This window comes from Sitodiplosis mosellana, unplaced genomic scaffold (assembly GCF_009176505.1).
Source record: "Sitodiplosis mosellana isolate CC-2019 unplaced genomic scaffold, AAFC_SMos_1.0 Smas_scaffold_6191, whole genome shotgun sequence".
NCBI classification, from domain to species: Eukaryota; Metazoa; Arthropoda; class Insecta; order Diptera; family Cecidomyiidae; genus Sitodiplosis; species Sitodiplosis mosellana.
The window spans coordinates 1290950-1306253 of record NW_022601432.1 but is presented as its reverse complement, the minus strand read 5'-3'; the positions used below and the strand labels follow the sequence as shown (position 1 = coordinate 1306253).

At 39.8% G+C, this 15304-nt stretch overlaps 1 protein-coding gene across 1 annotated transcript in view; it reads left to right on the top strand.

Annotated features, from left to right (window-relative positions):
* Nucleotides 1–15304, top strand: part of LOC129576650 (nephrin-like) — a 112964-nt gene that overhangs the window by 86518 nt on the left and 11142 nt on the right. The window contains exons 14-18 of the mRNA XM_055462012.1: nt 7982–8065; nt 8514–8589; nt 9384–9847; nt 10503–10687; nt 11600–11764. Of these exons, the coding sequence (XP_055317987.1) occupies nt 7982–8065; nt 8514–8589; nt 9384–9847; nt 10503–10687; nt 11600–11764 (974 nt within the window). The remainder of the gene's footprint in view (nt 1–7981; nt 8066–8513; nt 8590–9383; nt 9848–10502; nt 10688–11599; nt 11765–15304) is intronic.

Below are 15304 nucleotides of genomic sequence, written 5' to 3'. Positions count from 1 at the left end.
AGAAAATGCTTATCGAGGCCTCACCAAAGGGCCGCTATGTACCCTAATGTAGCAAATTTTGGCCTCATATCGGTGGCTATGGATTGGTCTTGCAACGCCACACAAATGATTCCTACCAGTGATTTCGAATTTTAACAATGGGTATGCTTTTTTGGAGCATTAACATCTGATTTGTTGAATATTCGCTAATTTCCATATAATTCGTTAAATATTCAACAAATCAGATGTTAATGCTCCAAAAAAGCATACCCATTGTTAAAATTCGAAATCACTGGTAGGAATTATTTGTGTGGCGTTGCAAGACCAATCCATAGCCACCGATATGAGGCCAAAATTTGCTACCTTAGGGTACATAGCGGCCCTTTGGTGAGGCCTCGATAAGCATTTTCTACCAAAATGCTCAAACTGACCACACAAATGAACCAGTATTATTGAAAAAAATGGGAAAAGTCATACTATATGTCGAAGTTCTTAAGGTATTCAATGCGTTCAAGCATATTTGGGTGGTAAAAAATAATGTGAATGCTATATTCTGGGGTGGTGACTAGCAAAATGGACCATTTTCGACATTTCACTATTTTGGTGGCGCCATCTGGATAAGAGAGTGATATTTTTGCTATAACCAATGTGTCAAATTGATGGTAGAGGATCACAAAAATGATTCCAAATTCGGTTCACTGTAAATGTATTGGATATCTACTGAAAAAATGCCCATAAACTTCAGTGTACGAACAATTTTGTGAGACCCAAAAAGCGACACTTCCACATATTTTGTCCCAATTTTTTTATGTGTTCAATATTTATGTCAAATATATACATGAATATCTGCTAAAAGAGTTAGTCTTTTACAATCATGTGCTCATACAATTCATTTGTCACGAAAATTAATGAAAAAATGGCATTTTGTTCGGAAAAGCAAGGTGTACGAACAATTTTGTGAGTAACTGTATGTTGAGGCCGAAGAAAGAACGCCGGGAAAAATGTTCCAAATGAAAATGCGAGAGAGATAGAGGAAAGAAGAAAGATTGCAGCAGCACGCACTAACAGTGGTGGCATTGGCGACGGTAACATTCAGATATAAAATATTATCGGTATACGACCTAAGCAAAAGAGCACGCATCAACCGAAAAGAAAATTAAAACAAAATATGATAGAGAATCACACACACACACAGAGAGAGAGAGAGGGAGACTGAGCAACAGCAGAGAATAACCGAAATGCAAACGGTATGTGACAAGGGATAAAGGTGCGAACAAGAATCATATCGCGTCCAACAACAATTGCACACACAACAAAAGTCGAAACATCACCGAGAAAAGAGAATTGAGAAAGAATGGAAGAAAAAAGTAGATACACATGAGATGTAGGAATGGCAAAAGGCACACAGCAAGCGACGCACACACACACACACGCCGAACGAAACAGAGAGTTCGAGAGTGCAATGTCGGAAAAGGGCGAGATTAAGTTATAATTAACTGATTTTATATTTATTTTATGAAGCATGCACATTTTGTTCACCAGCTCTCGGCTCACAAGCACAGCATCTCAGCCAACTATTGCTTTGTCGCTTTTAATTCGTAGCTACCATTGTTGCGGCATGCTATTTTTCCATCCTACCCATCCCCATTTCGACAGCCCATGTGCGGAAGGCTCGTTATATTCGGATAATGGAGCCGAATCAGTTTCGAATATACACGAATTTTCTCGGCTGATACAAAAATACGGATAAATAATATAGACAGAACGAAACCAAAGCGAAAAAGAAATGACACAGAAAGATCGTGCGTACGGTGTGATGAGGTTGAGACTGAGGTTGTGGGGCTAAACACATGGTGAAATATTATGCAAAAGATAGTAATAAAAAGCTACGTAATTGTCATGGTGTGTGTGTGTTATTGTTTCGGAATGCCGTGCGCCTAAGCAACAGCAGCAGGCAGCAACAACATAGTCGATGCTACACTATTGTACACAATGGATTTTTCGGTACATGCTGTAACAAAATTCGGTTTGAGAGAATGCCGTGCCTCGGTGATTTCGTTGATCCCGGCGGTGAGATGAAGCACAAAAGCCAAAGAAGCAGAAAAACGTAATAATCAAAAAGGAGAAATTCACTCTCTCTCTCTCTCTCTCTCTCTCTCGCTGTTTGTCTCTTTCCCTTTTTCGGAAAAACAGACAACCGGAAAACTAAACTTAATGTAAGTGAAAAAGAGACAAAACACCACCATTACACCAAAGCGAACGGCACACGATACCGAATAGGCAAGAGAAACAAATCCACATTTCAGAAGTTATAAGTTCAGCGCTCAGATTATAATCGGTTTAAATGTACAGAAGTACACAAGTACAAAATACCTATTCAGACTTATATCTAAAACTGTACACAGCACTCCCTCTCTGTGTCTCTTTTCATCTCGTTGGCTTGCTTGCTTGCTCTCGCCATATAAATACCACCTCCACATATTTGAGCTGAAAGAAGATTAAGTGCCCGTATTTTATTCATACAGATATAAATACCTGTCGCTTGCGTTGCGTTCCGAACGGGTATGAGCATGATAGAGAATGAGGGAGAGAGCGATAGGGAGATGAAGACGGTAGGTGAATTGGGGATATAGTGTGTACGTGTACACTGCCACTCAGCACCTGTGTGGCTCACGCATAACGATGTATGTCAAGTTTTGATTTGCCTCGGCAATCCCACAGCGAGCGCGCGAAAGCGATCTGCTGAGCTAGTCAAAAAAAAAATAGAACAACAACAGTACGACAATACAACAGTAGTAATAGTAGCAAGGACGACAAGAGACGATGGCGGTGGCACACAACGAAATAGAGGAAGTGTAGCAGATGACATCATGTAATAATCTGCACCAAACACAATAGATAAGTCACTGTTCAGTGCAAGAGAGCACACATTCGTCCTACAAGCTCATCGCTTTTTGTTTTCTCTCCTTCTCTCTTCTGTCTTACAGAACATATACACAAAATATTTGTACCAAACAAATATTACGAAAGCAATTTTGATTTTGCCATCCGAGAGAGAAAAAAAAAAGACCCGTACACACGGAAACGGTAAAACGGTTTCGCAATAGCTCAAATGCAAATACAAGCAAAAGCTCACACACATACGCACATACCCATTGAGCAAATGCCAAATTTCGATTCAAACTACATAACCAGAGGAGAGAGAAAGAAAAAAAAAAGATTCGAACAAAAAAAAACCATACCGAAGCAGTGTATAGGGAGGCCAAAAAAGCGTACTAGCAATAGAAGAAGAAGCGAAAAGCATCACACAGTAACAATAACTGTAATGTATTTACGGTTTACATTTGCTTCATACCCGAAAGCACTGAAATTGGAAAATTGATGTTTATACTTATTTGTTCTTCCAATCCAATAGAATCGAATATCGAAATGAATCGAATCAAATGCTTTCCAGTCCACCTGCTACCGATTAGAGAGTCGAGAAGAGTTTTTGATTGTCCGCTGCCGCTTGAATTGCAACCAATTTCTGATTACCCGATTACATGTGGGTCTTTCTCTCTGTCTCTCTCTTGCTCTCTAATACTTTTGGTGTTTTCGTGTTTGCTGGGTTACTCGCGTGTACTACTCTGTACTCACACTCTCTCTCTCTCTGTGTGTCTATTTCGTCCCGTTACTTCTCCGCTTCGCATTGCCAAATGTTCTTTCGCTAGCCAGCTCGATGTAATGTGAATAAAACGACAATTGCAAAAAAAAAACTTTTTCATTGGATCATTGCAGTTTTCGTGTGCTTCGCGTATATGTTGGTTTTCTTCCTTTTTTTTACACTCTTTCGTGCACTGAAGTTTTTTTTTCTGCACTCTCTCTTGATGTTCGTTTCATTCAGCCCAAAGACGAATCCATTTAGAAAAAAGTAAATAACTAAAAGAAAGTTACATTACACTATACGAATGAAAAATCGACTTTTTTACAGCCTGACAAATGATTGCCGCCATGTGCTTGCTTCGGTTTTTTTCTCCTCCTTTTTCTCTTTTGCTCTCGTCGACAATCACATGTTCAAGCTCGTACTGAGCGCATGTTACGTCGTGATTACAACCTGCTTTCCATTTTTGGCACACACTCACCTCGTCTAATAAAATGAAATGTTTCACCTCAACTAGAATCTGGTTTTTATCGTCGATTTTGGTTGTTGTTTTTTTCTTTCTTTCCTACTGTTGTCGTCATCATCGTATGCCGTTAAATTGAGTCGTGCTTGAAAATACAGCAAATTTTCCTTTCCATATTTTCCATAATTGAATACAATTCGTCGACAGCATTATTTATTAATGGAGAGTGATCTATTTTTGAGCGAGGTGCTGCGAAACTGTTGATCGCCATTAATACAAGTTAATAAATTGTTACCATAATAGAAAAGTGTATGTATGTGTGTTCGGTGCTTTCAGTCGAAAGTATGTATTAAATGAACAAAGATCAGTGCGGGCTGATAACTTCAATTGAATCAATTCTTTTGATGATGTGCATGATCGGGTAACACACACACACACACACAGCCAATTTTACTGGAAAATTTTCGTTCAATGACATTAGTGGGAGAGATTGTAGACACAAGAGAATGTTGTCATTTGTTGCCATTGTCGTCTCGTCCACTTCACATCGGCGAGAGAGAGAGAGAGAGAGAGAAATAGAAAGAGAGACACAATGGTGTGCTTTGTTGAACTTTCAAGTGCGTTACTTTAGAACACGGTGAGCCGAAGAGTATGTTAGTCAACAAGTACTTAGTCAACAACGACAACGACAGAATGCACATTCAAAAGCATACAAGATGAATGGCAAAAGAGTTTCTTTTATCTTTTCAACAAGTAACGAAAAAGAAGAAGAAGAAGAAGAAGCACGAGAATGCTTTTGAAAATGCGTACTTTGCCACGTACATATAAACGAATTTTGTGTGTGTGCGACGTATAGCATGATAATGGTCGTGAAGCGCATTGCGTGTGCTCAAATGGGTGTAAGACAATGGCACTAATCAAATCATTTCAATCAAATTTCACATTGTGTGTGTCTCTGTGCTTGAGTGTGCGACTGTGTTGTGTCTGAATAAAAAGGGTCACTAATGACACCCAAACACGCTGCGTTTTATCAGAGCCATTTCAGAAGCGATGCTGCCACTGTTGTTGCTGGTTGCTATTAAACGGCAATGCATCAATATTCCATCAACTATGCATTCATTTAAGCTTTTACTCACAGTTGATGTTGTTATCCTTGGCATTGTCACAGCCATCGTTTTCCAAACGTAATTCGATGTAATCAACATTTGCATAAAGTTTGTATATGTTGTTGCTTCTGTTTCTCTCTCTCTCTCTCTCCTTTGCTCTCTCCCTCTACCCACTTCATTCGTTCCGTGTTCTTTCTTTCTTTTCTCTTTTCATGTAACTTCGAAGTGTTTAATTGATACACAATCAGAAGATTAAACAAGTGGTGTAGAAATTTTCCATTCAACCCAAAGTGTTTGGCACACGTACACAAGAGGGCAAATGAGAGGGCGCATGGGGCCCACTCTTGCACGCTCACTTGATCGCTCGCGTGCATACACACACACACACACACACACACACACACACAATAATCGTGCGATGCGATGCGATGCATTGCTCTGTCTCCGGGGGGTCGATATCAACAATTTGTATTTATTAACTTGACGCGTTCAGGTGAAGAAGAAAGTTACAAAGTTCGTCGTGTGGCATGCACGGCAGTCAGACAGCAAGTAAACAAGTAGGCTGAGTGCAAAAAAGATGAAGGCTTATATAAAATGTGTGATGAAAAATTCAGGCTGTTGTTTTTACCGTGTTACGTCGTTTACGACGTTTGCTTTGTCGACGCACACAAATACACTCAGTGCGTTTTAATAATTTTCATTCTTTGTTGTTGCTGTTTTTTCCTTTCCTTTCTTTCTTTGAATTGTTTAGCTCTCAACCTAGCTCCTTTTCTCTCTCTCTCTCTCTCTCTCTCTCTCTCTCTCTCTCTCTCTCTCTTCGAATCTTTTCGGTTCAATGTTGCAATGTTGTCTTTATTGCCTTCATTTAAGATTCATTAAAGTAATCAAACAGATTTAAACACTTAACGCGAAATCTCGGCAGATTGTTTAACAGGAAAATTTACAAATAAGCGCCCATTCATGTTTCGAAACAGAAAAAGAAGAAAAATATGCCAAAAGCATGCGATAAAACTTTTAGCACATTAAAGACGACAATTATCGTTCACATTATTAAACATATACCCACATGTAGGCGGCATTTCGGCAGCGCGCGTATATGGACGCACAGTAACAATGATCTCGGTTTTCGCATCTCGAATTTTATCTACTCTCTTTTGCACTCTCTCTCTCTCTCTCTCTCCAAAAAATCCGACAGCGATGATGACAACGATGACGACGACGCAAAAAAGGGGTTATAGAATCGGATTTTGAGACACACAAATGGCAACAGATTCCGCTGTAAACCTTAAAATTAATTGATATTCATTCTCTCATTCATTTTGTGATTTACATACATTTTCTTTTCGTGCCCGAGAATTAATTGGTGAAAATTATCACTACAATAAAGCCATTTCAAACCGTTGTGTCGGCAGCAAGGCAAGCATCGTCTAAAAAATGATCCATCGTTTGTTTCGACAATCGATTGTTTCATTCATCCGTCCGCGACGTCCGTTCGTGTGTGCATGTGTGTGTGTCTGTGTGTTTGTAATTGGTTGCAATCACAACGATATTACGAACGCGTCCACAAGACATTCATCTTCTGCACATTTTCACCAGTTTCTTCTGACCCGCTTAAATTGCGACGGTTTGTCGAAGCATAGCCCAACAAAAGCAAAAACCTAATGAACTATCGACACTAAAAATCAATGGCTCATTTTCATTGCGAATGAACTTGCACGGAATTCGGGTCTCCTATCACGACTCCGTCTCTTCGGTCGTCCTATTCAGCAAACAGCACATTCGGATAATGCGCACTTGTTATTTTATGCTTCAGTTCAAAACTGCTCAATTCAAACGATTTACGAATATCATACATATTAATTACAATTACATGCTGGTTCAGCGATAGTTACATTTCTTGTCTCTGTTCTGTGCATAATGCTCGATTCGGTGAGTGCTTTGCAGCCCTCCATCGACGGTTGCGATTGAGTGTGCAAGAGCGAACGACAGCGAGCGAGAGAGATTGAGCCAAATGCTTTCACATTCTGCATTCGAAACTTATCCCAAAACCGAAAAACTGAAACTAAGTGATTTGGAAATTGGGTTAAATATCGGTTTCAATTAGGAACTAAAGTTGTTTGCACGAGAGTTCCAAATGTTGTTTGCATGTGTGTATGTGTGTGTGTGTGTGAGTGCATAACTGAAATCTGTATTATACGTGTATTTGTATGTGTCTAATTCTCTTTTAATTACAATTTTGCTTGTTATTCTACCCAATCAACAACGTTTTGATTGAACTCGTTATGGTGAAGTCTTATCAATTAGTATGTGATTTAAATTTATGCACAACATCGATGTTTGTCTGTGTATGTTATTGTATTTTCACAATTGGCACATATTTGAACCAAATGGCCAAGTCAAAATGCATCGCCATCTGAATTGAATTGAATCGCCGTCGATGGTGATGTGGTTTGTTGCAGAAAAAAATCAATATCATCATTTTGGGCCGGTAAAAACAGATTAGTTTTTGACATTGGAACCATCTAACTAAGTAGTGTGCAAAATGCGGCAAGAATACATGATTCTAATGCAAAAGCTTTCGCATTTCTAACACAGCGATGGTGACCTGTAATAATAGCCAACGAAAGAGTATATGGTTTATGCGTAACGCACATTGTTTTTTTTTGTACGTTCCATGCTATTCGAAAATGCGTATCTCGTGTTTATCAAAATGGAACCGTCACGTACGAATATAATGCGTCCCAACGTATTTTCGCTTATTAATAACTGTCAATTTTGCTTTTGTATTTTTAGGCAAACCGGATCCATTAAGTAATTGCACGGTATTGAATCATACGTATACGGGATTCCAAATTGAATGCACCGAAGGATTTGATGGTTTGTATCTCTTTTCTCTGGTGTCGCTAATAGTCGAAAGTAATCTTCCCTCCCTCCGCAAAAACTGACTCGGATTTTCATTAAAATTTCAAGGCTGTGGGTTTTGTTTCGAGACAAACACACACACACATACACACACATACATACATAGATACACATAGAGAAAAACTGTGTTATCTGTGTGAAATATGCCTGCGGCGAATTTCTCACGCTCTACCGTGTTGTTCCCATCATCATCATCATCATCATTATCATTGTCGACGCATCCGTCGTCATTGCCCTCCACATTTTCGGTGTCTAAGAAATTCAATACGCAAAGGCATCAGCAAATTTCAATGATTTTGCAACATTTTTACACTCATTACTAATGCATTGTATCTTTCTATCCCTCTCTCTATCTCTATCCATCTCTCTTTCACTCCTGCATCTATTGCCACCATTACTACAGGCGGTCTACCACAAGAGTTCATTTTGGAAGCGTATGCCAATGGCCAAAAGCAGAACCCAATAATACTCAAGTCAAAGTAAGTTTTGCCCTTTTCTTTCATTCTTTCTGTCGGTCCCGTTGGTGTGCGCGCATTTTCCATGCTATTCGGCGCCCTTTGTTCGGGTTTTGGAAAAGAGGATGAAAAACTTTTCTCATTCTTTGTAATTATCTATCCCTCCGAATTGAAACTAAAATAAAAGCATTCGAATAAATTTCCCTTTGATTTCAATTGAAAACTTCGACCAGTGTCGGCAAAGTTGTGTATTATGGTGTTGCTGGAGCCATCTCAGTCAGCACATGAACGAATGTTCTGTGCTGGTGGAGAGACAGAGCGCATAGCGCATTGACAACGGTGGGTAGCAGCGGCCGTAGCAAGCATGCAAAATGTCTGAAAATAGATTTGACTGAAGCGTAAATCTTATGGCGAAAAATGTAAATTATTGAAGACAAACTGTTGAACATTTTGCACTTGCTGTTGCTGCTGCTGTCGCTTTTTGTAACTGTTTGCTCAAGTGAAAGTGTGATTGTTTGCAAAAGGAAAATCTATTCGAAGTGCATACACGAAATAAATTGCTGGACGAATAGTGAGGCGGCGACGGGGTAACGACGACAATTGACGATTTTCAAGTATACTAAAAAGTGTTCATTCTTTCTTTATCTTCCTTTTTATTGTGTGTATTTTGTTGCATTTGCATTCGCACTTATCGGATAAATGTCTCTTTTGTGCAATTTGAATTTCGGCATTTTTCGTGTTGTCGAAAAAACACTCTCTCATCGTTTTGGTTTTCGGGACGCACTCAACCATAACAACAACAACAACAACAACAACAGTACACCATATTTCGATCTTCAAAAGTTAAATTCAGGTATTGGCTACAGCGTATTTTTAATCGCACAAAATGCAAAAGGTCGCAGCAATTCAACGATACGTCAAGTGTTTACACTGAGTAATCCACAAAAACAAACCGATACATCATCATTGCTGGCGGCAGCAACACCAACGCTTGCCAATCTAAAAACATTTCTGCCATTTTTGCTGTTCGGTTGTGCGGGTGCGATTGCATTAACCGCCATCATCGTTGTGTTTGTCATTCGAAAGCGCGCCAATCGTAGTGGCAACAGTACGAATGATGTAATGGGCGATCAATCGACGGGCGGCAGTAGTGATCGCTGTGAAACTGCCGCATATGCACTCAGCACACAACGTACATTACAATCATCACAAGAAGCTGCACGTGATTTATGTGCGGACAGCAATGAAAGTATGGAAAAGAATCCCGATATCATACCTCAAGGTAAAATTTACTTGCATTCTCCTTTTTTTTCATCCTTTCAATTTTCTTTTCATATGCTTCTTCATTTTCGATTATACCATTTTCGCTGCATTCATTCATACCATTCTTGTCATCGTCTTGTCGTCCTTCTTCTTTGTTTGGTTTCTTGGCACTTTGCAATTTTCAAATGAATTTAACCGAACCACCACGGACAAGATACATATAGAGTGGAGACATTGTTCAGCAAAGAATGAGTAAAAAGTTTGGCGTTCAATTTACTCATTGTACTTTATCAGAGAGTTGAGGTTAGCAGCAAAACAGATTAGTTTTTTTTTCGATCTCAATGGTCGATTCGGTTCGGTTGTGTTTTTTCTATGTGATGTCATCTATTTACAGCTTCACATTTTCTATACACTTGAAATAAGTTTTTGATTAACTTTAACAGCAAATTACATGCTCAACAAAATGCAATAGTCAACAACGATAATAACAGTAATAATAGAGCAAGAGACCCAACAAGAAAAAAAATAAAAGCTCAAAATTAAAAACATCGTATGAAAGATTCATAAATATAAATTACACATTCCATTTTTTTTTTATAGATGATATTCATTTTGTTCTTCTCTTTTTCTTCTCTCTCTCCCTTTAAAATCATTTTGCTGTGCGCAAATTACAGGAACAACACTGAACGAAAAGGAAGAGGATGAAAAGGGTTTCGAATGGATAAATAATAGCAATCATCCGAGAATTTATGCGACAACAGCCGTTGCTGAACAAAATGCGCTTAGTACATTTAATTCGAATACATTGTTTATACCAAAAGATGTAATAACCCAGCCATGGCCAAACGTTTACGCTCAGGTAATATACAGATAGATAGATTGTTCGGTAGAGAGAGAAAGCCCGAGAATCGGTGCACAACATCGACAATGATTTGTTGAACTTTGAGATTATTTTTATGGATATTTTAATGAGTTTGCATGCCATGTTGCCTGGTATCATCGATTCGGAATGCTCTCTTTCTCTCTCTCGCTCTCTCTCTCTCTCTCTCTCTCTCTCTCTTGCTCTCTACCTCTCATCCACCGATCGAATGTTCAGATAGAATTCGAAGAATAAATAAAAAGAACGCACACACACAAACGGAAAAAAGAACAAATATACTCGTTCATAAAATATTGGACAATGTAAACTAGTCAAACTTTCAGTAAAATCCGAACTAACGCGAATCAAAGCGAACAAATGAATGAATTTGCTTCATTTTGATGGCTTAATTTAACTTTCAGTCACTTGTTCAATTAATATCATTCACGCGCATATCACTTTGTCCCGATGAAATATTCCTTCTTCGCCAAAGTAAATGTTTACAAAGAAACATTTTGCAAGTGACAGATTCAATTTTCGTTTTGTAAGTTTCGTTCTGCCATTTGCCACCACTCGCTTGTTCGAGGTTTAACATGAGCCGGTCTGAACATTCATTTTTCGTGTGTAAACTTGACGAGAAAGAGAGAAAAAAAGGAGTCAATAACAGCTACACATAGAGAGAGAGAGAGAGAGAGCGAGAGAGAGAGAGAGAGAGAGAGAGAGAGAGAGCAAACGAACGAGTCGAGAGTATTAGTTGACATTTATGTTTGGCATTTTCGTGCGAAATCCGTGGTGATTTTTTAAGATTTTCGTTTTTACATTTTCTTATTTCTTCTTCGTATCGTTTTTTTTTCTTTTCTTCTATCCCATTTTTTCCGTATCTTTATTTTAAACATGGCATCCACAATATAGCAACGTATACCGCATCCATTCCCTCATCTCACACTACAACCGTCAACTGACGGAATGATAGACACGATGACACTGCCACCAAATGCTGTTGCGACCCTGCAACAGAAACAACATCAAGCATTCATCCCGCCACCGACGCACAACAAATATGCTCACATGCACAACGTAAGTGGATTAATTTGCAAAATTTTATGTTCGACGGTTAAATGACAACGCACAGAACGGCACATGTGCTCAAGACGAGAGCAACAGAGGCAGAGAGAGATGGAAAGAAAAACGACAACAGAATACAATCGTTTGCATCGAACTGCAACGAACAACATGTAATAATGATGTTGCATTAATGACCATTTCATTGAAATGGCAGTGCATTTGGATGGTGTCGGTTTTGTTGAAGGGGTGCTGGGCGGACGGGTAATGTGTGTGTGTGATAATCATGAAATTCGGGTTGATTCGGTGCAGCTAATAAGCGTTTGAGCTCGGCAAAATAAGACTGAAGAGATGGGAGATGGGGTTGGATATGGGCGACACAGGCGTTGAGATTGTGAGATTTTCAACTCGGCAAATCGAAGGATGTTCACATTTGTTGGAGATAGTATTATCTTCACAAATAAGCAATTAATTTCATGTCGAGATGCTGGTGTGTATGGCATCGACTAGCCAACCTTCACTTATGCCAACGACAATACAGTTCAATTCAAATTTCACACAACGCCATCGAGACAACGATAGAGCGAGCGAAGCGTACAGAGCGAGTTTTGCTCTCCCAGAAAATCGTAATGCCAAAAATAAGCGGCAAGCTTGCTGATGTGAATGTTTGTGCGCGTCCTAGTGTATGCATGTGGTGAACACAATGCGATCATTCGCTTTTTGTTGAATTGTACACCCCGAACAACCGGACAAGTGTTGGGGATTCAATTGAATGTCAGCATATCGTTAACAATGAACTTTATAATAGTTTTCGTAATGCCAGCAAATATACACGTTCACGCGGTATTTCATTTTCTTAGCATATATAAATTGTCCTCGAGCGTTCGCATATTCATCGTATGTGTGTGCGTTCGCCTTCTGTCAAAATGGCAACGTCAAATGACAAAGTGGGGAGAGTGAGGAGGTGACAAAGCGGAGCCGCTTCAAATGCCGTATTTTAATTTCACATTTTGTACGGGCCACCACAAGCCATTCACACAACAAACACACATCGTGCCATAATCATTATCGTTTGGCCCAATTTTCAACGTTTCTTTTATTCCATTCTCGTTGGCTCATTCGTTCTGATGCTGCCACTGCTGCTGCTCTGTATATAGTTCATTTCTCTTTTCTTTATGCCGTTGGTGTGATTTTCGACTTTCAACGAACTTACGTCCGCATCTTGATCTCACTCTCTTTCTCGCTTCCCCATCTCACGTTGCCATTACCATCGTCATTGTCGTGCTTTTTTGCCATTGCCATCACTTTTTCATCATTCGGCTTGTGCGATGCGTGTCTAAAGTTTAACTCGCCCCGTAATTTATGGTTAATGGATATGTGTGTATTTCGTCGTAAAATTATGTATGTTTTATATATGTGCAATATGCAACGAAACGATGTGTGTAAGGTATAAAATTGTTCACTTCCAGAAAGCTGATGTGTGCTGCTCTATATAGTCAATGTGCCTGGCTTGCTTGCTTGCTGGCTCGCTCGTTCTGTTCCCATTTCGTTGTGTGCACAACGACGGACGAGACCCGACCCGACCGGGCGTAGAGGGATAGACAGAGCGAGAAAGAGAAAGAGCAATAAAAAAAAACTGTGTGTGATGCCGTTAGCAGCACATCCATAAAATAACAATCTACAACATATTCATATAATCTATTTTTATAGTGATATTCATGTGCTCTGTGGATGAGCCTGTGATTGTAGTTTTCGTGTGCAAACTGAACGCCAAACCGTCGATAAACACACGTTTCTAAACAACATATCAAATTGCATCCGATGATATCTCGCATGAGCATTCACCACTGACACCGTACAGAACCATACACTCAAAATTATTCAACTGCTTCCATTCTTCCCCCTTTTGAACACTCATTCTCTTGCACACTCGCTCGCCCGCTCGCTTGTAAGCGAGAACTCGATTTTTATTTAATTTTTTATTGCTTTTCAGCTCGATTTTGCTGTGCGAATGTGTGAGTGTGTGCTTTTTTCGGTGATGTTTTATACTCAATGCCATCGGTTTGAAAATGAACCCGAATATTTTGCGAAATAAATTCGAACACATTTACTTTTGAGCGCGCACACACAGGCACATACACAAACACACTTGAGCACAGCCACGAGCACGAGCGTAGTGCACAGTCAAGTGGCAACCGAAGCAGCTTCAAAGCTGTTATGTGATCTGCGAACGCAAACCACGACGACGGAAGCGGCAGCACATGTGCAATATATTTCGATTATTTGCCTCATCTGGATCATGTATCAACGTACGCATAGCAACCATCGACTATATATATATATATATCTTCGTTTTTCTGTGCAACGAATTCACTACTTCCAACATCGGTGTACACTTCGGCAACGACGGTTGCTACTTCCGCCTGCAACTGTGTTGCGGCCAACAATGAGTCGAATTGAAATCAAATGAAAACGATGTGCGGAAAGTGAAGTGAGAAGCGAATGACAAAAAAAGGGAGGAAGAAACCAAACCAAACCAAACCAAACGAATGAATACACATGGCATGGAATGAGGCACGAAGGCAAAACCATTTCCGAGTGCATTCCTTAAAACTAGAAAATACTATTTTATTTAATTTGAGTGTGACTGTGTGTGTACGGAGTGTAACCAAACGCCAAGCCATTCGCTAAAGGGCATAAGGGAAAATGGTTAAAGCGAAAGCGTCGTGGTACACACGAAAAAAAGAACAAATGACGATCAATTTGGATCGAGAAGTGAACGGAGGGCCATGGTCCATGGTAGAAAATATTACTATTCCAAAATGCACATCTAAAACGTAATTTGTTTCCTTTGCCCGGTATTACTTTTGATGGAACGCGCGCGCGGTTGTACGTGGACTCGTGTATGTGTGTGTGTTTGTTTGTGCGGCGAAAGAGCACACGAAACAAATGTTCAAAAAGTTTCGCCGGAGCAACCAACAAAAACAAACGAAAAATGAATGTGTCCAAATGTAATTATTTTATCTTCCTCTCGCACGCCACTACTGTCCACCTTCATATTTGTTCACCGCCGATCCAAATTGTCCGTCTCGCCTAATACACACACAAATGACAATAGAGGGAGAGAGAGAGAGAGAGAGAGAGACGGCGAATTGGTTATTTTAAATAAATTAAAGCGGGCCATTTGCGATGACTTTTTAACGACTCGTAATAATTCAATCGGAAATTAGGCATTCGAAATGGCACGAACCGGCTAGCACAAAATGTGTTAGCACGAAAGTAAGAGAAAGAATGAAGTGAGGTGAAACCGGCGCCGCATTTTCAATAGGCCTCGATTTGTGGCATTCTAGTTTGTCGTCAGTTTTGATGCTGGAAGCTGTTTCGGCCCCGATAAACTCATCCATCCGTTTTGGACGATGAAAACACAGCAGTCGTCTCTTGCACTGCAGGCGCATTCATTCAATTTTAGTATGTGCTGCCTTTCATTCGATTCACTCTCTCTCCCTCTCTCTCTCTCTCACTCACTCTCTCTCTCTCGCATCCGTGCAGCATACC